This window comes from Notolepis coatsorum (assembly GCF_963971535.1).
Source record: "Notolepis coatsorum genome assembly, chromosome: 4".
In the NCBI taxonomy this organism is placed as follows: Eukaryota; Metazoa; Chordata; class Actinopteri; order Aulopiformes; family Paralepididae; genus Notolepis; species Notolepis coatsorum.
This window is the reverse complement of record NC_140168.1, coordinates 16,851,861-16,878,602: the sequence shown is the minus strand read 5'-3', so window position 1 is coordinate 16,878,602 and position 26,742 is coordinate 16,851,861. Positions and strand designations below refer to the sequence as shown.

The 26,742-nt window shown below is 49.2% G+C and overlaps 1 protein-coding gene across 1 annotated transcript in view; it reads left to right on the top strand.

Annotated features, from left to right (window-relative positions):
- LOC311226431 (sodium channel protein type 3 subunit alpha-like) overlaps positions 1–26,742 on the top strand; it is a gene marked incomplete at both ends in the record, with an annotated part of 145,760 nt that overhangs the window by 55,741 nt on the left and 63,277 nt on the right. Inside the window, 4 exons of the mRNA XM_084311857.1 lie at positions 5,460–5,642; positions 8,015–8,407; positions 19,834–19,960; positions 21,757–21,995. Of these exons, the coding sequence (XP_084167983.1) occupies positions 5,460–5,642; positions 8,015–8,407; positions 19,834–19,960; positions 21,757–21,995 (942 nt within the window). The remainder of the gene's footprint in view (positions 1–5,459; positions 5,643–8,014; positions 8,408–19,833; positions 19,961–21,756; positions 21,996–26,742) is intronic.

The window sequence follows — 26,742 nt, the reverse complement described above, 5'->3', positions numbered from 1 at the left end:
TTACAAGGACCGACTCCTGTACCTGGAGTCTCTTTATTCCTCATTGAATCAGACGGAGTACCCAAGCATTCCTCTACCCTCCAGGTCTTACACCCCCGGAGGGAACCCATTGTCTCCAGTCGGTACCAGTGTTGCCCTATATAATTGCTACTATACAACAGGTGGTGTCAGCTTAGACCCATCGTAGGATTCCTGCTATTCTTAGTGACTCATGCTCTTGACTGACTTTACGTATATATTCTTCGCCATACAAGCGCGACCCTAATTCTCATTCTGTAACCTAACGTTGCCTAATAATAATAAATTACCCTCAAATACTATTTCTGTGTCAATGCCGTGTTCTTGTGGGTGTTCACCATCTATATTTGATGTACTGTCTGGCCAGTAATTAAAGTACATAACTAGCAGTGGTTTAATCTATCACAATCTTTAATACAGTCAGGGTTTTGTAACCCCTCAGTTGCAATTGGTCCTTCGAGCCGGAGGGTATCAGTGTAATATTTAATATAATATTAATATTAACATGGCCAGCGGTGAACACTCCCCAAGCGGCTCCCCTAAGCTAGAACGCCCGCAGCGCAAACGTCAGCCACCTCCATATCTAGAGGACTTCGCTTTCGTTTTACCCCCTAGCTTATCTAAACGGACGTTAAATACGAATAAAACGGATAGTTTAAGCATGCCCACTCCTATCGACTTGGCGGCCCCGCCAGTAGAGACCCCAGAGGGTTCAAACAAAACTGACTTAGCTCACGGGGGGACCAAGCGGGACATGACGTGACTATACCTCCAGACAGCGTCACCGGTATAGACCCCGGAGCGCTCCAGGATAAAGAAAGCGCTCCAGGGATAGACCCCGGTGCACAACCAACCCAAGAGCGCGCACCCGAGACAGACCTCGGCGCGCAACCAAGAGAAGAGTACCGCGCTCAGGGGATAGACCTCGGAGCGCGCCAGGAGAACAGGTCTCCACCAAGCCCTGTCTGCGCCCGATCACCTCCGTCAGTGTCATCCCCCAGCGAGGCGGACCAGAGACTGGCGCAAGCCTTGATCGCCACGCTGACAGCTTCAACCGAAAGAGACCGACTCCAGGGTGAGCGCGACCGTCTCCAAGCACAGACGCTTAGTGAGCGCGAACACTCTGCAGCGGAACGAGAGCGCCTCCACGCGCAACTCCAAGCACAAGCCCTTAGTGAGCGCGAACACTCTGCAGTGGAACGAGAACGCATCCGACTAGAAGAGAGTCGCCTCCAGGCTGACGCAGCGATGACCATCAGACTGGAAGAGAGGCGCCTCCAGGCTGAAGAAACCATTCAGCGAGACCGTACCAATGCACAGCGCGAGGCGGAACGAGACCGCGCCAATGCACAGCGCGACGCCGCCAATGCACAGCGCGAAGCGGAGCGGGACCGCCTGCAGGCGCAGATGATAGAACAATTGATCCAGAGGGCTACCCCCCACTCCTCCACACGGAGCTCCCGGAGATCATCACGACACGGGTCGAGGGCACCTTCCCCTCCCCGACACATCTACACGGGACCCAGCCAGCAGGAAGAACCTGCCTACGTCGCCGAGCTCCCTCCCCGACCGGTCTATACGGGACCCAGCCAACGGGAAGATCCCGCCTACGTCGCAGAGAAACTAACTAGAAGACTCCAGGACCTAGCGGAGGAAGAGGAGGGATCTCAAGCCCACCAGCACGAACTCATCTTGGACCAGGAGGCCCAGTACAGCCCCGACCCCAGCCCCGAGCCACTGCGTTACAAACCCCCGACCCAAACCAAGGTTGAGTTTAATACACAGTCAGCACCGAGGAGCAGCACCTGGGGGCCCGGCCTCTGGTACCCATAAGTACTAACCCACGACCACACGTACGGGGAGACTCGCCCAGGAGGCCTCTTCCCCTACGCTCACCAATGTACCAGCACCCCATACTCCGCGGCTCTGGTGGCCCTCGACCAGCGCTATGGACGCATATGGGATTACGTGATCCAAGAAATACGGGATATCGACCGCCTCCCCCCAGCCAAAGACAATAGAGCACTGGATGACCTCTCTATCAAGGTACAATCCCTCGTGGGGATGCTGGGGTCCCAAAAGGAGAAGGGGAGACATGAACTGTATGCAAATTCTAACGTGGAGCGGATACTGGAGAAGCTCCCTCCAGCCCGTCAAGAGCGTTTTCGGCGGCAGAGAGACCACAGTGACCCCAACGGCCCAGAACCATCCCTCCTAGACCTAGCTGATTTCCTCGCCAGAGAGGTCAGCAGTCTACGACTGGATACATTCGTGTGGAGTGACTCTAGCCCTAGAGATGGACCGCGGAGGTTCAATGACAACCGCCGGTCCGTGACAGTTATGCACCAAGCCGAGGTTGAGCCACGGCAGACGAGCCACAACACCCACGTCAAGGAGAAGTGGAAGGCTGTCTGTCAGTACTGTGAAAATGAACATTGGCTGTCTCAATGTGACACCTTCAAGAGGCTGACCGCTGACGAGGTGAGTCAGTGGATCAAAGTAAACCGCCGCTGCTTCCGCTGCGCGCGCAGCCATATGGCAGCTGAGTGCCGCCTAAAGAAAAGATGCAGCAAGTGCGACGGCGCCCACCTGGAGGTCCTGCACGACAGCAACAAGCGTCCGCCAGGACAACAAAGTAAGCCCGTCACGGTGATGTACCAGGCCGAGGCGGTGTCACCACAAACCAGTCCTGGACCCCCCCCCTGGTGTCCTGACTGCTACAGCAGACAATGGGAGTCACGGTGCTACTCGGACTACCGCGAGTCGGCACCACTACAGAAGATCCATTGGCCCCCCCCCTGGTGTACTTACTGCCGCAGCGGACACTCCATGTCACTGTGTGAAGCCTACCAGAAACTGACCCCCGCCGAAATGGATCAGTGGAGTAGGACGAACACACAGGACCACGCTCGCTGCGATACACTGCGCGAGGCCGACAAGAAAAGACTAGCCCGACAAGGCAACCCACCAACAGGAGTGCTCCACATAGACCCCAAGCAGAGCGGGACCCCCCGAGTGCTCATCAAAGTGGTCAGAGTGCTCCTGAGCTACGAGGACAAGGTCCTGGACACTTACGCCGTCCTAGATGATGGGTCTGAAAAGACTCTCCTCCTCGCTTCCGCCGCAGCCCAGTTGGGCCTGCGGGGTAACAAAGAAACAATGACAATCCGTACTATTCAGCGAGACCTGAAAACCATAAAGGGCAAGAACGTCTCATTCAAAATAGCAGCGGTCGGGCAGCCCGAGAAGCGGTACAGCATCACTAAAGCATTTACAGGCCATGACATAGGTCTGTCAAGCTACAACTACCCCATCCCACAGCTGATGGCGAAGTACGAGCACCTACGCAGACTACCTATACCGCTTATCGACGGCGCCATACCGACCCTGCTCATAGGCTCCAACCACGCGGACCTCCTTGTCCCAATCGAGGCGGCCCACATCGGACCTAAAGGATGCCCAGTCGCGGTTCAGACCCGACTGGGGTGGACGCTCCAGGGCCCCCTCTACGGACTTGACAGTCAACCCACGTCTACACGCTGCCTGCACACAAAGGTGAGCGACACAGGCCACTCTCTCGTACAGCCCGTTGAGAGGCTATTGACATTAGACGAGAGGCCTGTGAGAGAACTGTGGGCCCAAGAAGAGGGAGTTCCGAACTCCACCCCCCTCAGCTGCGCTCCAAGCGACGTAGCTGACCTCAAACCCAGCACCCCAAACGACTTCTTGATTGGGCGGCCGGAACCAACCCCTCCTCAGACGGGGCACCGGAAGAACAAGAGGAACAGACGGAGGATGTGGAGACACAGCCAAGCACAGATCAACCAGTCTCAGGCCCGCTTCCTCCTAAGCGACCTACCATCCCTTCCAGCCCGTCAGAAGCGGGTCAAGGACAGGGACCACCTGAAGGTGGACACAGTCGTTATGATCATGGACCAGTCACTACCCCGAGCTGCGTGGCCGGCCGGCCGCGTAAGCAAAGTGATCACTGGTGCCAACGGAAAGGTCAGAGCGGCAGAAGTTATTGTCCAAGGGCGGACTTACACCCGACCCGTGGCGAGGCTGATAGAGTTGCCAGAGCTCCCTGACTCCCCTGATGACGATCATGACCCACTGACTTTGTAGATTGCCCTACTCCCCACAACAGACATTGAGCAGTTGACTGGACTATTAATCTGTCTCCTTTAACTAATTAGGTGCCGACTAATTAGGAGGCGGCTGTTGTGAAGGGCCAGATTAAACTGAGAATCTACCGTTATTGTTTTATATACTTTGTATATTATTTATATATATACGGAATATCCCTTTACCTACGTTCAAACCAGAGCAATATTCACTCTCCTTATTGGATAGCGCCCTAGGCTCCAGGCAGTCTCGCACTCAGACAGGTGCAGTGGGCGAGTTTGGGGCATGTCAGAACATGCCCGGAGGCAGTGTATTGATTCAAGACCAAAGTGGTTAGGTTTGGAACTAGATAATCACTTAAGTATATATGCTGGCGCAGGTGTGCCCAGCAGTATTTTCATTCAGTTCGTCTAAAACAGCAGTGTGACAAGTTCGGTAACATTGAAGTGAGCAACCGTGCGTTTAGAACATGTGCGAATAGAATAGTAAAAGTGTCAGAGTTTAATGAAGTAACGTCAAGTTCGACCTAATCTAATGTGAAGTAAATAGTCGTTCATTTATTGTATATCGTGCAACCCAGTTCGTTCGTGTGCACAGGAGAATCGGCGTCGGCGATTGCAGAACCATTACTGGTTGGATTATATTGATTTGGAACGTGGTACCCGGAGAAGAGCATCGTTGATTTCCACTATCGTTTGGGATTCAACCTCGTGAGGATTATAACTCGGGCCTGCCTCGTGGACGGGGCTGGCTAGCTGTCATCAATGCTGTCGAGCATCTGGATTACAATTATTACTTTGCTGCTGATCAAGGGAGTTTACAAGGACCGACTCCTGTACCTGGAGTCTCTTTATTCCTCATTGAATCAGACGGAGTACCCGAGCATTCCTCTACCCTCCAGGTCTTACACCCCCGGAGGGAACCCATTGTCTCCAGTCGGTACCAGTGTTGCCCTATATAATTGCTACTATACAACAGGTGGTGTCAGCTTAGACCCATCGTAGGATTCCTGCTATTCTTAGTGACTCATGCTCTTGACTGACTTTACGTATATTCTTCGCCATACAAGCGCGACCCTAATTCTCATTCTGTAACCTAACGTTGCCTAATAATAATAAATTACCCTCAAATACTATTTCTGTGTCAATGCCGTGTTCTTGTGGGTGTTCACCATCTATATTTGATGTACTGTCTGGCCAGTAATTAAAGTACATAACTAGCAGTGGTTTAATCTATCACAATCTTTAATACAGTCAGGGTTTTGTAACCCCTCAGTTACAGTGACCTTTAATAACATCACTTCCTTTTGTGTGAAGTTGGCCAAACGACAGGCGCAGGAGACGGACTCGGTGCTGTCCCCGGAGCTGTCCCCGTTTGTCCTGAGAAGAACCAGCATCCGGCGGGTGGGGAGCAGGAGGAGGAAGTCCTACAGGACGCTATCGGAGGAGACGGGGGAGGACGAAGTGGACGACAAGTTTGACCCGCTGGACGAGCCGATGGTACGACGCTTTGTCTTCACACCGTGTTACAACGGCCCTCTGCCGCCACTGTGTGTCCCCTCCTCCGTACGGTCTTTTACTATCATGCACTAAATAATCTTCCTTGCCCATATAGGGAGGACGTCACTTTCGTTTCCCGCGAGGTCCACCCGTATTCTCGAAGACACTCTGATGTCACGAGACCGCCGCCATCTTGGTATAGGGGGACCATACGGATTTCTACCATCAAATCCATGCATTGAGCTCCGTTTTTATTACATGTTTTATCACATTCTTGTTCATTTCATAACATTTTCATACGATTTGTTTTGAAAATATTGAGGCCAACATGGCATTTCACTATTTCGAAAGCCTTTCTGGTGATTCTAAGGCGAGATATGAGTCAAAGAAACTCCCCCTGATTACCACGACCACAACATCAGAGCGAGTTAGCCGAACGTTAGCCACCAGCCACTTTTTCCTCTGTGATGGTATAAAACTTCCGATTTGGATTTCTGTTTTTGTCATTAGTATAACGCGTAACACAGCAGCTCTTTGGCATTGTGAAGGACTGAAGAAAAGTCTGCTTGATTGTCTTTAATTTGCCGCTTTAACTATCCGTTTCTCCACTAAATAGTGTACACAATGTACCAGGCGGGGCAGTTTCCCCCCACGCTGCAGTTGCGTAGCAATAACAGACAGGAAGTTGACTTCGAGAATAGGGATTTATCATTGGGAACATTTATTATCGGCTGTTGTAATAATTCTGCCTCATGAACATTGGCAAGCTTTCCATTTTTGCACAAAATTTGTTCCCTTCTATCACTAACATTATTGTTTAAGCATTTTTGGTTGAAATAAAGTTAGTTAAAAGGTTGTTTAATTTGTCGTTAAAAAATAACTACACTTACAGTGCCTGTAGAATGGCTGTTGTTCTCGCCTGACACACGTCACGGCCATTGTGTAGTCTCTCAGTGAACGAAAACATAAACGTTGTTATTTTGCTACTTTGACGATCAATTGCGAATTGTTTCATGTTGAGCTATAGATTGTGGATGAATACACGCAGAAAGGTACACGTGCCAATGTTCATGCTTTATTTGTTTTAAACGAGACGATTTAGAAATGTTGTCCATTGAGAATACAATGCTATTTCAAGTGGGGTGGACCCTGCGGGAAAAAACAATGACGTAACCACTACACCTCCCTATTACTACCTACTATGCTAATATGTTTTTACTACTATGCACTCAAGACTGTAGCACTCTAGGCGGTCGGGTGGCGTAGCGGAGATTGCGTTCGTCACCAACACCGGAGACGCTGGATTCGCCTGTTCGAATCCAGCTCACAGCTCCGGCGTTGTCACCAGCTTCGCTGGCCGTTCACACTAATACAATTGGCTGTATTAGAGGGTAGGAAAGCTGGCGGGGTGGGTCCGGGTCGTTGTAAACAGCGACTCCTACAGTTCGGTCGGGGCGCCTGCTCAGCGCGGATAGGATCTAAGGGGGGTAGTGTGATCCTTCCACACGTTACACCCTCTCAGTGAGAGTCCGCGCTGCCAGGTGAAAAGAAGCGGTTGGTTGGCTAGACGTGTGTCGGAGGAAGCACGTGATAGCCTCCACTCTCCCAGACCGACGGTGGGGGGTAAGTGCGCAGCGACCAGGAAGGGGATTGGGAATTGGCATAACGACTAACATTGGGATGGGAGAAAATCGGAGGAAAAGGGAGGGGGAAAAAGACCAAAAAAAAATTAAAAAATACTGTAGCACTCAAGTTCGACACTGTTTGACGAACGTTGTTACTCAGCTGAAAGAGTTGTGCCCGTCCTGCCGACCTGTTGCACAGACCTTGTAAGTCGCTTTGGATAAAAGCGTTCAGCTAAATGATGTTAGGGATGTTCGATGTTGGCTTTTTGACCGATATCCGATATACCGATATTGTCCAACTCTTAATTTCCGATACCGATATCAACCGAAACCGATATATGCAGGGTCCCCCCCCCCCCCCCAAAAACGGAATAATTGTCTCTTGTCGTGGAATTAACACAACATTATGCATACTTTTGACAATAAATAAAATAAGAATTTGTTCTTACTTGCTTGCCTGGGTAAATAAAGGTTAAATAAATGTAAACATTTTTATAAAAACTTATTTTTTTGTGAAAACCGATACCGATAATATCTGATATTACATTTTAATGCCAATATCGGCCGATTATATCGGTTGGCCGATATGATCTAACATCCCTACTAAATGTAAATGTAAAATACATTTTGGACACGAAATGGGCGTAAGTGAAAACAAGCCACAGCGACTTACAAGTGTCCGACTTCTCAAAATCATCTGTTTTAAAGGCGTCTGAGCTAACCCCCGTCCCCTGTGCGCTTGCGCAGCCCCCTCTGTCTCCCATCCCCGTGCACCCTCTCCTGGCCAGCCTCTCCTCCCACCCGCTCAGCTCCAGGCGAGGCAGCCAGAGCAGCATCTTCAGCTCCTTCCGCGCGCGCCGCCACTCCGAGGCCGACTTCTTCGGGGACGACGAGTACAGCGTCCACGGGGACCCGGTGAGGAGCCGCGCGGGCTCCATGGCCGCCCCCGCGGCCGCGCCCTGGAAGAGGAGAACGAGCAGCGTGAGGAGCCACTGCTCCCAGGTGTTGTTCCCCCCCAGCTTCAACTTCAACGGCCGCCTCAACAACATCTCCCTGGACCAGAACGGCGTGGCCACCATGAACCTGTTCACGCCCACCTCACTGCCCGCCTGCAGCATGGAGAAGGTCAAGGAGGACACAGTGAGTGGAGTGGGAGAAAGGAGGAAGGGCAGAGGGGGTGAGAGAGAGAGAGGAAGAGAAGAGGGGGGGAGAGAGAGGAGGAAGGGAAGAGGGGGTGAGAGAGAGAGAGCGAGAGAGGAAGGGTAGAGGGGGGGAGAGAGAGGAGGAAGGGTAGAGGGGGTGAGAGAGAGAGAGCGAGAGAGGAAGGGTAGAGGGGGGGAGAGAGAGGAGGAAGGGTAGAGGGGGTGAGAGAGAGGAGGAAGGGAAGAGGGGGTGAGAGAGAGGAGGAAGGGAAGAGGGGGTGAGAGAGAGAGGAGGAAGGGTAGAGGGGGTGAGAGAGAGAGGAGGAAGAGAAGAGGGGGTGAGAGAGAGGAGGAAGGGAAGAGGGGGTGAGAGAGAGGAGGAAGGGAAGAGGGGGTGAGAGAGAGAGGAGGAAGGGTAGAGGGGGTGAGAGAGAGGAGGAAGGGAAGAGGGGGTGAGAGAGAGGAGGAAGGGTAGAGGGGGTGAGAGAGAGAGGAGGAAGGGTAGAGGGGGTGAGAGAGAGGAGGAAGAGAAGAGGGGGTGAGAGAGAGAGGAAGAAAAGAGGGGGTGAGAGAGAGGAGGAAGAGCAGAGGGGGTAAGAGAGAGAGAGAGAGAGAGAGAGAGAGAGAGAGAGAGAGAGAGAGAGAGAGAGAGAGAGAGAGAGAGAGGGGAAGGGAAGAGGGGGTGAGAGAGAGGAGGAAGGGTAGAGGGGGTGAGAGAGAGGAGGAGGAAGGGTAGAGGGGGGAGAGAGAGGAGGAAGGGCAGAGGGGGTGAGAGAGAGGAGGAGGAAGGGCAGAGGGGGTGAGAGAGAGAGGAGGAAGGGAAGAGGGGGTGAGAGAGAGGAGGAAGGGTAGAGGGGGTGAGAGAGAGAGGAGGAAGGGTAGAGGGGGTGAGAGAGAGAGGAGGAAGGGTAGAGGGGGTGAGAGAGAGGAGGAGGAAGGGTAGAGGGGGTGAGAGAGAGAGGAAGAGAAGAGGGGGTGAGAGAGAGGAAGAGAAGAGGGGGTGAGAGAGAGGAGGAAGGGAAGAGGGGGTGAGAGAGAGAGAGGAGGAAGGGAAGGGCAGAGGGGGTGAGAGAGAGAGGAAGAGAAGAGGGGGTGAGAGAGAGGAGGAGGAAGGGAAGAGGGGGTGAGAGAGAGAGGAAGGACAGAGGGGGTGAGAGAGGAGGAGGAAGGGAAGAGGGGTGAGAGAGGAGGAGGAAGGGAAGAGGGGGTGAGAGAGAGGAGGAAGGGAAGAGGGGGTGAGAGAGAGAGAGGAAGGACAGAGCGGGTGAGAGAGAGAGAGGAAGGGAAGAGGGGTGAGAGAGGAGGAGGAAGGGAAGAGGGGGTGAGAGAGAAGAGGAGGAAGGGAAGAGGGGTTGAGAGAGAAGAGGAGGAAGAGCAGAGGGGGTGAGAGAGAGAGGAGGAAGGGAAGAGGGGGTGAGAGAGAGAGGAGGAAGGGCAGAGGGGGTGAGAGAGAGGAGGAAGGGAAGAGGGGTGAGAGAGAGAGAGGAAGGGAAGAGGGGGGAGAGAGAAGAGGATGAAGGGAAGAGGGGGGAGAGAGAGAGAGGAAGGGAAGAGGGGTGAGAGAGAAGAGGAGGAAGGGAAGAGGGGTGAGAGAGAGAGAGGAAGGGAAGAGGGGGTGAGAGAGAAGAGGATGAAGGGAAGAGGGGGGAGAGAGAGAGAGGAAGGACAGAGGGGGTGAGAGAGAAGAGGAGGAAGAGCAGAGGGGGTGAGAGAGAGAGGAGGAAGGGAAGAGGGGTGAGAGAGGAGGAGGAAGGGAAGAGGGGTGAGAGAGAGGGGAAGGGAAGAGGGGTGAGAGAGAAGAGGATGAAGGGAAGAGGGGGGAGAGAGGAGGAAGAAGGGAAGAGGGGTGAGAGAGAGAGGAAGGGAAGAGGGGTGAGAGAGAAGAGGATGAAGGGAAGAGGGGGGAGAGAGGAGGAGGAAGGGAAGAGGGGTGAGAGAGGAGGAGGAAGGGAAGAGGGGTGAGAGAGAGAGAGGAAGGGAAGAGGGGGTGAGAGAGAAGAGGATGAAGGAAAGAGGGGGGATAGAGAGAGAGGAAGGACAGAGGGGGTGAGAGAGAGGAGGAAGGGAAGAGGGGGGGAGAGAGAGAGGAGGAAGGGAAGAGGGGGTGAGAGAGAGTGGAGGAAGGGAAGAGGGGGTGAGAGAGAGAGAGGAGGAAGGGAAGAGGGGGTGAGAGAGAGGAAGGGCAGAGGGGGTGAGAGAGAGGAGGAAGGGAAGAGGGGGTGCGAGAGAGGAGGAGGAGGAAGGGAAGAGGGGGTGAGAGAGAGGAGGAAGGGAAGAGGGGGTGAGAGAGAGAGGAGGAAGGGCAGAGGGGGTGAGAGAGAGAGGAGGAAGGGTAGAGGGGGTGAGAGAGAGGAGGAGGAAGGGAAGAGGGGGTGAGAGAGAGAGAGAGGAGGAAGGGCAGAGGGGGTGAGAGAGGAGGAGGAAGGGAAGAGGGGGTGAGAGAGGAGGAGGAAGGGAAGAGGGGGTGAGAGAGAGAGAGAGGAGGAAGGGAAGAGGGGGTGAGAGAGGAGGAGGAAGGGCAGAGGGGGTGAGAGAGAAGAGGAGGGAAGAGGGGGTGAGAGAGAGATGAGGAAGGGCAGAGGGGGTGAGAGAGAAGAGGAGGAAGGGCAGAGGGGGTGAGAGAGAAGAGGAGGAAGGGTAGAGGGGTGAGAGAGATGAGGAAGGGAAGAGGGGGTTAGAGAGAAGAGGAGGGAGGGTAGAGGGGGTGAGAGAGAGGAGGGAGGGTAGAGGGGTGAGAGAGAGATGAGGAAGGGAAGAGGGGGTGAGAGAGAGATGAGGAAGGGCAGAGGGGGTGAGAGAGAGAAGAGGAAGGCAGAGGGGGTGAGAGAGGAGAAGGGCAGAGGGGGTTAGAGAGAGGAAGGAAGAGGGGTGAGAGAGAGGAGGGAAGAGGGGTGGAGAGAGGAGAAGGTAGAGGGGTGGAGAGAGGAAGAAGGGAAGAGGGGGTGAGAGAGAGGAGGAAGGGAAGAGGGGGTGAGAGAGAGAGAGAGAGAGAGGAGGAAGGGAAGAGGGGGTGAGAGAGAGAGAGAGAGAGAGAGAGAGGAGGAAGGGAAGAGGGGGTGTAAATCAAAATAAAGGAAAAATTCATGCATGCTTTGTCGATTTCCAGAAAGCGTTTGACTCAGTCTGGCATGAGGGTTTACTTTTGAAATTAATAGAAAGTGGTATAGGGGGGAAGTCCTTTGATGTTATTAAATCCATATATGAAAATAACAAATTGGCTGTCAAAATTGGAGATAAACACACAGACTTCTTCCCACAAGGCAGAGGGGTGAAGCAAGGCTGCAACCTCAGCCCCACACTGTTCAATATTTATATAAATGAACTGGCATTATTATTAGAACAGTCAGCAGCACCGTCTCACTCTCACAGACACAGAAATTAAGTGTCTCTTTTATGCAGATGACCTGGTCATACTGTCTCCTACTAGAGAAGGTCTTCAGTGAAGTTTGGACATTCTTCATCAGTACTGTCAGACCTGGGCCCTGACTGTGAATATGAAGAAAACCAAAATTATGACCTTCCAAAAAAGATCCCAGTTACAGAAAAATTACCCAGAATTCAAAATAGGTGCGACCCAAATAGAACAAACAAATAGCTATACATATCTAGGTTTACAAATCAGCTCCACTGGACATTTCTGTTCAGCTGTAAAGGAACTCAAGGAGAAGGCAAAAAGGGCTTTCTATGCCATCAAGCGTTCAGTTCAAATCCAAATTCCAATCAGGACATGACTCAAAATATTTAAAGCGGTTATAGAATCAATTGCACTGTACGGCAGTGAGGTATGGGGCCCTTTATTAGTAACGGATTGGGCAAAATGGGACAAAAATCCAATTGAGATCCTGCATGTAGAGTTCTGCAAAACAATTCTCAGGGTACAGAGGAAAAGCCCAAACTCTGCATGCAGGGCTGAATTGTACAGTTTCTACGCCTAATGTATATACTCTTTTCTTTCTGGACTCTTCTTGTATCACAAATACAGTACTGTAATTGCAAATCTGGTATGTCATAAATGTATAGATGTAGCAGTACTGTCTATCTGTATGTCATGTATGTCATATATGTTACGATGAATTGGAAATGGGGGACCCTGGTGTAAACAAGACGAAAGTCTTTCTCTGGTCTGCATCCCCTTAACAATTGTATGTATTGAGCTGTACTGCACTGTACCCATTCTGCAATCTGTTAATAAAGTTTTCATTCATTCATTCATTCAATTAGGACAATATCCGTTACTCATAAATATGCAAAAAAGATCAATTAAATTCTGGAGCCATTTTAAAAAAAGTGACCCGGCCTGCTATCATCATAAAGCCCTGGCCTGCCAAGAGCTGGACCTACAAAGGAGTCCCTTTTGTCAACTCATAATGAAACTGGCTGACATCTCACACTCTGACATCACAAACCCTAGCCAGCCTCAGAAGATTAGACCTAACCAAATTATAACCAAAGAAAAAGATAAATACATTAAATATTGGAATCAACTCACACAATCACAACACAAATTAGAAACATATTTGGCCCTAAACAAACAGTATACTGTGGCAGACTACCTCAGCACAGTAACTGATAAGAATCTAAGAAAGACTCTGACAAAGTACAGACTGAGTGACCATGGTTTGGCGATAGAGAAGGGCAGACACAGACAGACCTGGCTGCCCAGAGAGGAGAGGTTGTGCTGTCTTTGTGATGAGGGAGCCATAGAGATAGAACTACACTTCCTAACACAATGTGAAAATTACAGAAATATTAGGGAGGAAGAGAGGAGGAAGATAGTCATTATATTATTCACTCCATGTTTTACAGCACAGGTGTTAACCCTGTCACTACCACACTACCAAAGGGTTAATCCTTTCACTGTGACAATACAGAAGGTAAACCCTTTCACTACCACACTACAGAAGGTTAACCCCCTTCCCTGCCACACTACAGACGGCCGTTGACTTGGCCGTGGTATGTTGTACCACTGTATTGCACATCGTTGCGGGCAAGACCACCCGCATTTCATTGTATATGCCGTGACAATTAAAACTCTTATTAACCGTCTGTAGTGTGGCAGTGAAAGGGTTAAGTTGTAGGAAATACTTGCCAGTAGTGGTGTGTAGTGGATGCAAAGCTATTAGGTTACTTACTCCGAGTCCCGCGGTCGGTTTGGTTTCAAGACATTTATTTGACATTTATTTGGTCTTGAAACCAAAAGGCTTGAATCTGCAACACAACATACTGGAGACTATACTGGCAGCGTTAAACTGGAGCCCAAGAGCAGAGCACAGGGGAGAGAGAGTGGAGCTGTTTACAGTAGGTTGTTTAATGTTCCACTAGGTACCAAGCAGACGGGGTTAAAGCAATACAGGAATGTTCGACAGGTGCGAGCAGGAGCACTCCTCGTGCTCCACAGGAACGTCCTGGCGGGCGGTGTCTCGTGAGACAGCGTAGGCCGGTGGCAGATGGTCCTGGGCACGTGGGAGACAGGGGTTAGAGCAAGGCGGGGAAACAGACAGAGCAGCAAGGTAGGCTACGTCCTCGTACCTATAGGTAGGTGTAGCAACACTCGGACAGTGAGTGGCAGGCACCGCAGGGCTCATATCAGAGCTGGTGATGACCTGACGAGTCTCAGGTGTGCAGATAGGACTTGGCTGACAGCGTGTGGAAACAGCGACAGGAAGCTGCCCATATAAGGGCGTGGAAGCAGGGAGAGAGAGAGAGAGGCTCTGGCCGTGATTTTAACAGTCTCAGTCTGTGTTCCTGTACTGGTCTCAGTCTGTGTTCCTGTACTGGTCTCAGTCTGTGTTCCTGTACTGGTCTCAGTCTGTGTTCCTCTACTGGTCTCAGTCTGTGTTCCTGTACTGGTCTCAGTCTGTGTTCCTCTACTGGTCTCAGTCTGTGTTCCTGTACTGGTCTCAGTCTGTGTTCCTGTACTGGTCTCCGTCTGTGTTCCTGTACTGGTCTCAGTCTGTGTTCCTGTACTGGTCTCAGTCTGTGTTCCTGTACTGGTCTCAGTCTGTGTTCCTGTACTGGTCTCAGTCTGTGTTCCTCTACTGGTCTCAGTCTGTGTTCCTCTACTGGTCTCAGTCTGTGTTCCTGTACTGGTCTCAGTCTGTGTTCCTCTACTGGTCTCAGCCTGTGTTCCTGTACTGGTCTCCGTCTGTGTTCCTGTACTGGTCTCAGCCTGTGTTCCTGTACTGGTCTCAGTCTGTGTTCCTCTACTGGTCTCAGTCTGTGTTCCTGTACTGGTCTCAGTCTGTGTTCCTGTACTGGTCTCAGTCTGTGTTCCTCTACTGGTCTCAGTCTGTGTTCCTCTACTGGTCTCAGTCTGTGTTCCTGTACTGGTCTCAGTCTGTGTTCCTCTACTGGTCTCAGCCTGTGTTCCTGTACTGGTCTCAGTCTGTGTTCCTGTACTGGTCTCAGCCTGTGTTCCTGTACTGGTCTCAGTCTGTGTTCCTGTACTGGTCTCAGTCTGTGTTCCTGTACTGGTCTCAGCCTGTGTTCCTCTACTGGTCTCAGTCTGTGTTCCTGTACTGGTCTCAGTCTGTGTTCCTCTACTGGTCTCAGCCTGTGTTCCTGTACTGGTCTCAGTCTGTGTTCCTGTACTGGTCTCAGTCTGTGTTCCTGTACTGGTCTCAGCCTGTGTTCCTCTACTGGTCTCAGCCTGTGTTCCCTCCTGTACTGGTCTCAGTCTGTGTTCCTCTACTGGTCTCAGCCTGTGTTCCTGTACTGGTCTCAGTCTGTGTTCCTTCCTGTACTGGTCTCAGTCTGTGTTCCTGTACTGGTCTCAGCCTGTGTTCCTGTACTGGTCTCAGTCTGTGTTCCTCTACTGGTCTCAGTCTGTGTTCCTGTACTGGTCTCAGTCTGTGTTCCTGTACTGGTCTCAGCCTGTGTTCCTGTACTGGTCTCAGTCTGTGTTCCTGTACTGGTCTCAGCCTGTGTTCCTTCCTGTACTGGTCTCAGCCTGTGTTCCTGTACTGGTCTCAGTCTGTGTTCCTTCCTGTACTGGTCTCAGTCTGTGTTCCTTCCTGTACTGGTCTCAGCCTGTGTTCCTCTACTGGTCTCAGTCTGTGTTCCTGTACTGGTCTCAGTCTGTGTTCCTCTACTGGTCTCAGCCTGTGTTCCTGTACTGGTCTCAGTCTGTGTTCCTGTACTGGTCTCAGTCTGTGTTCCTGTACTGGTCTCAGCCTGTGTTCCTCTACTGGTCTCAGCCTGTGTTCCCTCCTGTACTGGTCTCAGTCTGTGTTCCTCTACTGGTCTCAGCCTGTGTTCCTGTACTGGTCTCAGTCTGTGTTCCTTCCTGTACTGGTCTCAGTCTGTGTTCCTGTACTGGTCTCAGCCTGTGTTCCTCTACTGGTCTCAGTCTGTGTTCCTGTACTGGTCTCAGTCTGTGTTCCTCTACTGGTCTCAGTCTGTGTTCCTGTACTGGTCTCAGTCTGTGTTCCTGTACTGGTCTCAGCCTGTGTTCCTGTACTGGTCTCAGTCTGTGTTCCTGTACTGGTCTCAGCCTGTGTTCCTGTACTGGTCTCAGCCTGTGTTCCTTCCTGTACTGGTCTCAGCCTGTGTTCCTGTACTGGTCTCAGTCTGTGTTCCTTCCTGTACTGGTCTCAGTCTGTGTTCCTTCCTGTACTGGTCTCAGTCTGTGTTCCTCTACTGGTCTCAGTCTGTGTTCCTGTACTGGTCTCAGCCTGTGTTCCTGTACTGGTCTCAGTCTGTGTTCCTCTACTGGTCTCAGTCTGTGTTCCTGTACTGGTCTCAGTCTGTGTTCCTGTACTGGTCTCAGCCTGTGTTCCTGTACTGGTCTCAGCCTGTGTTCCTGTACTGGTCTCAGTCTGTGTTCCTGTACTGGTCTCAGTCTGTGTTCCTGTACTGGTCTCAGCCTGTGTTCCTGTACTGGTCTCAGTCTGTGTTCCTGTACTGGTCTCAGTCTGTGTTCCTGTACTGGTCTCAGCCTGTGTTCCTCTACTGGTCTCAGCTTGTGTTCCTCTACTGGTCTCAGCCTGTGTTCCTCTACTGGTCTCAGCCTGTGTTCCTTCCTCTACTGGTCTCAGTCTGTGTTCCTGTACTGGTCTCAGCCTGTGTTCCTTCCTCTACTGGTCTCAGTCTGTGTTCCTTCCTCTACTGGTCTCAGTCTGTGTTCCTGTACTGGTCTCAGCCTGTGTTCCTTCCTCTACTGGTCTCAGTCTGTGTTCCTCTACTGGTCTCAGTCTGTGTTCCTCTACTGGTCTCAGCCTGTGTTCCTTCCTCTACTGGTCTCAGTCTGTGTTCCTGTACTGGTCTCAGTCTGTGTTCCTGTACTGGTCTCAGTCTGTGTTCCTCTACTGGTCTCAGCCTGTGTTCCTCTACTGGTCTCAGTCTGTGTTCCTGTACTGGTCTCAGTCTGTGTTCCTGTACTGGTCTCAGTCTGTGTTCCTGTACTGGTCTCAGTCTGTGTTCCTGTACTGGTCTCAGTCTGTGTTCCTTCCTCTACTGGTCTCAGTCTGTGTTCCTGTACTGGTCTCAGCCTGTGTTCCTCTACTGGTCTCAGTCTGTGTTCCTCTACTGGTCTCAGTCTGTGTTCCTGTACTGGTCTCAGCCTGTGTTCCTCTACTGGTCTCAGTCTGTGTTCCTGTACTGGTCTCAGTCTGTGTTCCTGTACTGGTCTCAGTCTGTGTTCCTGTACTGGTCTCAGCCTGTGTTCCTGTACTGGTCTCAGCCTGTGTTCCTGTACTGGTCTCAGTCTGTGTTCCTCTACTGGTCTCAGTCTGTGTTCCTGTACTGGTCTCAGTCTGTGTTCCTGTACTGGTCTCAGTCTGTGTTCCTGTACTGGTCTCAGCCTGTGTTCCTGTACTGGTCTCAGCCTGTGTTCCTGTACTGGTCTCAGTCTGTGTTCCTCTACTGGTCTCAGTCTGTGTTCCTGTACTGGTCTCAGTCTGTGTTCCTGTACTGGTCTCAGTCTGTGTTCCTCTACTGGTCTCAGTCTGTGTTCCTGTACTGGTCTCAGTCTGTGTTCCTGTACTGGTCTCAGCCTGTGTTCCTGTACTGGTCTCAGCCTGTGTTCCTGTACTGGTCTCAGTCTGTGTTCCTCTACTGGTCTCAGTCTGTGTTCCTGTACTGGTCTCAGTCTGTGTTCCTCTACTGGTCTCAGCCTGTGTTCCTCTACTGGTCTCAGTCTGTGTTCCTGTACTGGTCTCAGTCTGTGTTCCTTCCTCTACTGGTCTCAGCCTGTGTTCCTGTACTGGTCTCAGCCTGTGTTCCTGTACTGGTCTCAGTCTGTGTTCCTGTACTGGTCTCAGTCTGTGTTCCTCTACTGGTCTCAGCCTGTGTTCCTCTACTGGTCTCAGTCTGTGTTCCTGTACTGGTCTCAGTCTGTGTTCCTGTACTGGTCTCAGTCTGTGTTCCTCTACTGGTCTCAGCCTGTGTTCCTGTACTGGTCTCAGCCTGTGTTCCTGTACTGGTCTCAGTCTGTGTTCCTCTACTGGTCTCAGTCTGTGTTCCTTCCTGTACTGGTCTCAGTCTGTGTTCCTTCCTGTACTGGTCTCAGTCTGTGTTCCTCTACTGGTCTCAGTCTGTGTTCCTTCCTGTACTGGTCTCAGCCTGTGTTCCTGTACTGGTCTCAGTCTGTGTTCCTGTACTGGTCTCAGTCTGTGTTCCTGTACTGGTCTCAGCCTGTGTTCCTGTACTGGTCTCAGCCTGTGTTCCTGTACTGGTCTCAGCCTGTGTTCCTGTACTGGTCTCAGCCTGTGTTCCTCTACTGGTCTCAGTCTGTGTTCCTCTACTGGTCTCAGTCTGTGTTCCTGTACTGGTCTCAGTCTGTGTTCCTCTACTGGTCTCAGCCTGTGTTCCTCTACTGGTCTCAGCCTGTGTTCCTGTACTGGTCTCAGTCTGTGTTCCTGTACTGGTCTCAGTCTGTGTTCCTCTACTGGTCTCAGTCTGTGTTCCTGTACTGGTCTCAGTCTGTGTTCCTCTACTGGTCTCAGCCTGTGTTCCTCTACTGGTCTCAGCCTGTGTTCCTCTACTGGTCTCAGCCTGTGTTCCTGTACTGGTCTCAGTCTGTGTTCCTGTACTGGTCTCAGTCTGTGTTCCTGTACTGGTCTCAGTCTGTGTTCCTGTACTGGTCTCAGCCTGTGTTCCTGTACTGGTCTCAGTCTGTGTTCCTTCCTGTACTGGTCTCAGCCTGTGTTCCTTCCTGTACTGGTCTCAGCCTGTGTTCCTGTACTGGTCTCAGTCTGTGTTCCTGTACTGGTCTCAGCCTGTGTTCCTGTACTGGTCTCAGTCTGTGTTCCTCTACTGGTCTCAGCCTGTGTTCCTGTACTGGTCTCAGCCTGTGTTCCTGTACTGGTCTCAGCCTGTGTTCCTCTACTGGTCTCAGCTTGTGTTCCTCTACTGGTCTCAGTCTGTGTTCCTGTACTGGTCTCAGCTTGTGTTCCTCTACTGGTCTCAGCTTGTGTTCCTCTACTGGTCTCAGCCTGTGTTCCTTCCTCTACTGGTCTCAGCCTGTGTTCCTTCCTCTGCTGGTCTCAGCTTGTGTTCCTCTACTGGTCTCAGCCTGTGTTCCTTCCTCTACTGGTCTCAGCCTGTGTTCCTTCCTCTACTGGTCTCAGCCTGTGTTCCTTCCTGTACTGGTCTCAGCCTGTGTTCCTTCCTCTACTGGTCTCAGCCTGTGTTCCTTCCTGTACTGGTCTCAGCCTGTGTTCCTCTACTGGTCTCAGCCTGTGTTCCTTCCTGTACTGGTCTCAGTCTGTGTTCCTGTACTGGTCTCAGTCTGTGTTCCTGTACTGGTCTCAGCCTGTGTTCCTTCCTGTACTGGTCTCAGCTTGTGTTCCTGTTAGGGTTCCTCCCCTACAAACAAGTAAACAAAAGAAACAGAGCAACAATGATTACGGCTACAGTAGGTTCGTAGGCCATAATAGGCCATAAGGTGAAGCCTGTTATCGTTTCATCCCGTTCCCACCTCGGGGGACGACGCAATTTTCACTCTGGGTGAAAGATCTATTGGTGTAGAAGTAGAAGTAAAGATCTATCAAGGAGAACCTGCCTTTTCTCGGTCCTCGCTCCACAATGGTGGAATGAACTACCCACCACAGTTAGGACAGCCGAAACCCGTCTAATCTTTCGGCGTCGACTAAAGACGCACTTCTTCAACCATTATCTGATTTTTTTTTTTTTTTTATTGAAAAAAATCTAACCCTAACTAACCTTACTGTCATGCACTTGTCCTAATAAACTAACCTACACTGTAGCACGCAACACTTTGATGAACATTGTTACTCAGCTGATAGAGTTGTGCCCTTCCTGATGACCTGTCGTACAGAACTTGTAAGTCGCTTTGGATAAGAGCGTCCGCTAAATGACTAAATGTAAATGTGAATGTAAATGTGGTGTAGATTTAGGAATAAAAGGTTCTCCATTTAGAATCGACCCGGTCTCAGTGTCTTCCCACTGCTCGCTCCTCCCCAGGAGCTCTCCTACGTGGACCAGGCGGGCCCCAGACCCGCGCCCCAGCCGTCCCCCGTCACGGAGCCTCCTGCGCCGCACAGGAAGAGGGGGATGAGCACGGTCAGCTTCTTCAGCGATGCCATGGATGGTGAGAGTTACTTCCGAGGTCAGAGGTCACTTTCTTAGGGCCCTTTTTCTTGCCCGCCAATTACAAAATGATAAGAGGGTTAAGATTTCAGTCCTGACAACGTAGAACCTCATTCTCATGCCTCGTTCACCAAACCCCCCGGTGTAAGGGATGGGTGATACACTACACATTTAAAGTGTATAAACTACTACTGTCTTCATTGCAATCACATGATCAATCAATGTGATTGCACATTGATGTGCCAATCAAAATGCATTATTAGGAAATGTGTAAAAAAAAAAAGAGAGAAAGATAATATATATAATATACAATTTTAATCATATTGATGCTACAGTAGTAGTGATTCTTAGAACAAGACATTTGACACTTTTGGAACCCAATTTAGATCTGGACGAGGTAAGCCAAAAAAAAACTAGAGCTTTAACCTCTTAAGCCCTAGCCATATTTGCAGAAAATTCACCTAAAAGTACATATAGAATAGAATAGAATAGAAATCCTTTAATAATCCCGAGGGACATTCTGCACTATACAGATCGCTCACATTAAACAACAATAAACATTTAGGTAGTCAATAGGACTAAAATAAGAATAACAATATAATAATATTAAAATAAGAATACAATGTAATAAAGTAAATGGAAGATTGCTCCACTTCTACAAGGTCTATTTGCATGTATCTAGGGACACCTCTGGACCTCAGGGAATGTATTCCCAGTGTCAGAAATATTGTGTCCGTTACTATGCTTGAGTAAATTGTAATGAACCAAAGGAGAATATAAATTGTTATTATTATAATGTTTTTCCATCTTTGACGGCGAATAACACCATGCTAACATTGACCAGACATGAGGAATTGCCACTGAGCTCATTCAGCACCTTCTTGATATCAAGTGTACTAGAAATCTACTGAATTTTGCCATCCGGACACATGCAATTTGAAATATGAATATAGAATATAGAATATCAGGCCTATAAATGACCTTATTATGGAGTTAAATCTGGATTTAGTACCAACAGGCGCCTGTCACAGGGCAGCAAAGACTGTGAATTAAATCTACTGTAAGTACAGTTACTTTTGTATAATGTCCATAGCTCCAACATTTTTCACCAGATTGCGGCGCCAGCTTCGACAGTGGCTGATGTGAGCTGGGTAGTGTAGTTTTTTGAAATTTCGATGTCCATCGAAAGCCCTGGGCCTCCTCTTTCTTACGACTACAACGATTTCACAACGCCATCACGTCTATATCATCTGGTTTCCGATGCACTGCGCGGAGAATTCTATAAACTCATATTTCGCCTATAACACTTAAAATCATTGGTAAACAAACGTAGTGCTGAAAATATACACTTTGACTGCTGTTTTGATATGGTTAGGGCATATAGGGTCTTACTACATTTGAAAAAGAAACATTAATCTATTTATGACGTGAAATAAATCTCGGCCCGATACCGGGCCGGTCGGGCTTAAGGGGTTAACGCAGTGTTAACCCTTTCACTACCACACTACATAAGTGTCACTCGTTCACTACCACACTACAGACGGTTACCTGTCTGTAGTGTGGTAGTGAAAGGGTTAACCTTCTGTAGTGTGGTAGTGAAAGGGTTAAGAGAAGTGTTTCAAAGGACAGGGGAGAGGAGCTATAGGACGAACAACCTTCACGACTGAAATCTTTCTCTTCATCTCTATCACTTTGTGTTTTCTAACAAGACCCCAGATGAACACGCGGTTTATCTGAGTTCAAAGTTCCCAGGCCAACCCTATACTACTGTACGTACTTTGGTGTCCTCCTGCACAGAGCTGGAGGAGTCCAGGCAAAAGTGTCACCCCTGCTGGTACACGTTTGCCAAGAAGTACCTGATCTGGGACTGCTGCCCCTGGTGGCTGAGGCTGAAGGAGTGGATGAAGGTGGTGGTGATGGACCCCTTCCTGGACCTGGGCATCACCACCTGCATCGTCCTCAACACCCTCTTCATGGCCATGGAGCACTACCCCATGACGGACGAGTTCAACGGGATGCTGTCCCTGGGCAACCTGGTGAGGGTCCCTGCGCTGGAGGACGTTTACAGTTACATTTTAGTCGTTTGGCTGACGACGCTTTTACCCAAGGCGATTTAATATTTTAAACAGCATTTAGAGTTTGGATGTTTTACATTGATTGATTGATAATGATTTATTTTATCAGAGAGAGGAGTGTAATGGAAATGTTATCTATGTCCATCTGTGTTAAATCTCTGTACAGCTTGACTGTTTTTTTTTTTATTTTTATTTTTTATTTTTATCTTTTTCCCCCTCCTTTTTTCCGATTTTCTCCCATCCCACTGTTAGTCGTTATGCCAATTCCCAACCCCCTTCCTGGTTGTTGCGCACCCCCCCCCTACTGTTGGTCCGGGAGGCCGGAGACTGTCACATGCTTTCCTCCGACACATGTGCAGCCAGCCGGGAGAGTGTAACGTGTGGGAGGCCGCACTACCTCTCTCCAGATCCTACCTTCGCTGAGCAGGCGCCCCGACCGAACTGTAGGGGTCGCTGTCCACAACGCCCAGGACCCACCCACGGCTTGCCTCCCCCTAACTCAGCCAAACGAGTTAGTATAGCGATCAGCCCGAGCCAAGGCAATGCTGACTCTCCGGGAGTCGAGACCGCAGCCTCTTGCATTGGTGACGAGCACAATCTCCGCTACGCCACCTGACCGCCCCTAGCTTGACTAGTTTAATATGATCAACTAGTAAACTAGTCTGACTACCGCAGCTACACTAGGAGACAGTCTGACACTGTCTCTTTAACAACGACCAGGGTTATAGGAGACATGGCATTTGGCCTTTACAAGTTCTGTACAACAAGGTCAAGGTCACCGTTATTTATAGAGCACATTTAAAACCAGACGAAGTTGCACCAAAGTGCTTCACAGTACAAAGAAACAGGCAAATTAAAAATACGATATAGAATGTGCAAGTCAATACAATGCAATAAATACACTGAATAGTCACAACAGGACCAGGGATGTATGGCTTAACAAGCCTCAAGAAGCCAATGAAAACACATCTCTAGGGTCTGGGCGGAGCGGATTTGTAGTGGCAGACTATTCCACAACAAGTCAGCAGGAAGGGGACAACTGTGGCAGCTAAGGGTCCGATTATTCGTCAAAACAGTGTCAAACTTGAGTGCTACAGTCTTGAGTACATATAGTAATATAGACATATTAGCACAACAGGTAGTAATATAGACATATTAGCATAGTAAATGGCTGAATTTTGCTTTTTTTTATATAGCGATTTTATCCAAAGCGCTTGTTACTCACATTTTACCCATTCACTCACACATTCACACACCGATGGCGGATGCAACCACGCAAGGTGCCAACCTGCTCATCGGGAGCAATTAGGGGTTAAGTGTCTTGCTCAAGGACACATCGACACGCCGCCCGGGAGGAGCCGGAATCTAACCGGGAACCTCCGGATTGCCAGACGACTGCGAGCCAAGGTCGCCCCCCCCCCGTAGCAAAGTTGGTTGTAGTGTAGACATATTAGCATAGTAGGTAGTAGTATAGACATATTCGTATAGTAAGTAGTAGTATAGGCAAGGTGGACTCTTTAATTATCATTTTTCTTCTTCATTTCAGATATTGATTGAAGAAGTGTTTTTACTGTATATACAGGAAGAGGGCACTCAGCCGCAAACATTTATAGGAGGCGATGTCCTCGCTAAAAGCTCAACGCACGTCATTAGCGAAACTGACGTGTGCAATAGTGATCAACTGCGAAGTATCGGGAATGTCGATTTCAATATTGGAAATAACTCAACACAAATTCTCAATCCGATGTGAAAACTAGCTAAATCGTTAGCCTAGCTTAACCTTGTTGTCTGTAAATCGTCAAAAAAAGTGAAATACGCCATCGTCATGCACCCAAAATATAACAAAAATCCATTTAAAAAAGATCCACTGAATGGCATTCCGAGTTGTAAATTTCAATATGTTTCTGAAACCCTAAAGATGGCAAATATGTTGCTCAATCCAATGAGCCTCCTCTATTTAAGATAAGATAAGATATTCCTTTATTAATTCCCTTGGGAAAATGCAGGGGTCATAGCAACACGGGGAGGGGAGGTAATAGTAGAAATACATAAATAAGAATAATAATAATGAATTTTATTCTGAATATATACTAGGAGTAAAAGTAAACAGTATATACACAAGGTACCCTAACTGGCATGATGTACATCATACGTTGTAGTCCATGATGGTTTGGTGGTTAAGAGTCAGACACACTTACTGCCTATAAGCAATTGCTACGTCTCACTCCATTAACCCTTTCACTACCACACTACAGAAGGTTAACCTTTCACTACCACACTACAGAAGGTTAACCCTTTCACTACCACACTACAGAAGGTTAACCCTTTCACTACCACACTACAGAAGGTTAACCCTTTCACTACCACACTACAGATGGTTAACCCTTTCACTACCACACTACAGAAGGTTAACCTTTCACTACCACACTACAGACGGTTAACCTTTCACTACCGCAAACCGTCTGTAGTGTGGTAGTGAAGGGGGTTAACCTTCTGCAGTGTGGTAGAGAAGGGGGTTAACCTTCTGTAGTGTGGTAGTGAACGGGTTAATTTCGTAGAGTCCCATGGTCTGCTTATTTCACCCAGAGCCGGTGATCGGGAAGCAGTCCCTGGTACGGGCCTGGCTGCGTGGGTGGGTGGGTTGCTGGGATACATGGTTAACACCCTCTCTCTCTCTCTCGCTGATGATGAGTGCTATTGGACGGTAAATGAGTGAAAGGCAGTAAAACCTCCACGGGAAAGACAGTTTAGCAGAGAGACCCACGTCATTCAGATAATGCATTTCAATATCGGGCACCATATGCTTTTCTGTCCTCAGAGGAGAGCAGGATTTAGGGAGATAATCGCTTGCCGTTTAGACAGGGGTGTAAAGTACTTGAGTAATTGTACTTCGTTACAATACTTAAGTATTGTTTTTGGGGATTTGTACTTTACTCGAGTATTATTAGGTTTGTATACTTGTACTTTTACTCAATTACATTTCAGAGGAAAAAAAACATACTTTTTACTCCTTACATTTAAAATGCAGACCTACAAAGTACAAATCTCGCAGGTCCAACCATTTTTATTCGTATATATTTGTTTCTTTGGCCGAACTAACGTTAACGTTATTAATCCTGCGGCCGCACTTTATTTAAAAACAGCCAATCAAATCCCCATCAATGGAAAATGAACCCGCCCATACCCATGCTGATTGGTCCTTGTGCAAGACTAGAAAGCGGGGATCTTTGATTAAACACCTGCTATCAAAAGAATAGACAGTCAGAAAAAAAGTTTTTACTTTACATTTTTAGTACTTAAGTACATTTAAAAGTAGAAACTTTTTTACTTTTACTCAAGTGTTGTTTTTAACCAGATACTCTGACTTTTACTTGAGTAAGATTTTGAGACGGTACATACTTTCACTTAAGTATAATCTCTGTGTACTTTTTACACCCCTGCGTTTAGACAATGCTGTTAGTAGTACGACAGAAAGACCACGTTGTCACACAACTGCCTCTCCCCCCCCTGCTGCTGAATCCCTCATACACGCCTTCATCTCCTCCCGCCTTGACTATTGCAACTCCCTCCTTACTGGCATCACCTCCCGCTCCCTCCATAAACTGCAGATGGTCCAGACCTCAGCCGCCCTCCTCCTCACTAACACCCGGTCCCGTGAACACATCACTCCTGTCCTCCACTCCAGGCACGTGCACACATAGAGGCCAAGGGGTGCCTGAGCACCTGCCTTTTTGAGCCTCATCAAAAAAGTGCCCTCCGCGGACCTATATATTTTATGCATAGCGTGGGTGGTGATGATGATGATGATAGAAACCGCTGTGGCGCATACAGTTGAATGCTGGTATTACACTCATTGAGGGACACGAAGAAGTCAAGTCCGATGGGATTTGGGAATCTCAAATACAAATCGGGATTGGAATAAAAAATGCATTTATATTAAACAATACAGAATATACAGCACTTCTTGGGGTCTGTAGGGTAAGCACTTATTCCCTCCCCCCTGAACATTTATGGAGATGTATGGGCCTTTTAAGTCAGTGATAAAAGTGTCTTTCAAGGATAAGTGAGCTCCTGCACTGATTATTATAGTTCAATATTCAATATTTGATCACCAAAACCCCCCAAAAAGCATAAAAAGGGGGCCCCGCCCGAAAAGGGCCCTTAAAAATCGTGCTTGCGAGCTACGCGCGCTCGGTTAATATATACACACAAGTGTAGTGCCCTTTTCAGCCTTTGAGCACCTGCCCCTCTAAAGTCCTGTGCACGTCCCTGCTCCACTCCCTCCACTGGCTCCCGATCAAGGAACGCATCAACTTCAAAACACTACCCTTACCGCCCCACCCGTTCCCTCCGGTCCTCTTCCACTGCTTCCCTCACTGTCCCATCATCCAAACTTAAAAGTTTTGGTGACCAGACTTTTTCACGAGCTGCAATAATAATAAATAATATATGCTTCTTAGCAGATTTATTAGCTCAACATAACAAACCTAATTTGGGGGAACTAATGGGATAACTGGGGTTGCAACAAAAGTGCAGCTAGGGCTAAAAACCCAATAAAATAAAATAATAATAAATAATATGCTTCTTAGCAGACTTCTTAGCTTAACATAACAGACCTACAGTAAGTTTGGAGGAACTAATGGGATAACTGTGTGTGTGTGTGTGTGTGTGTGTGTGTGTGTGTGTGTGTGTGTGTGTGTGTGTGTGT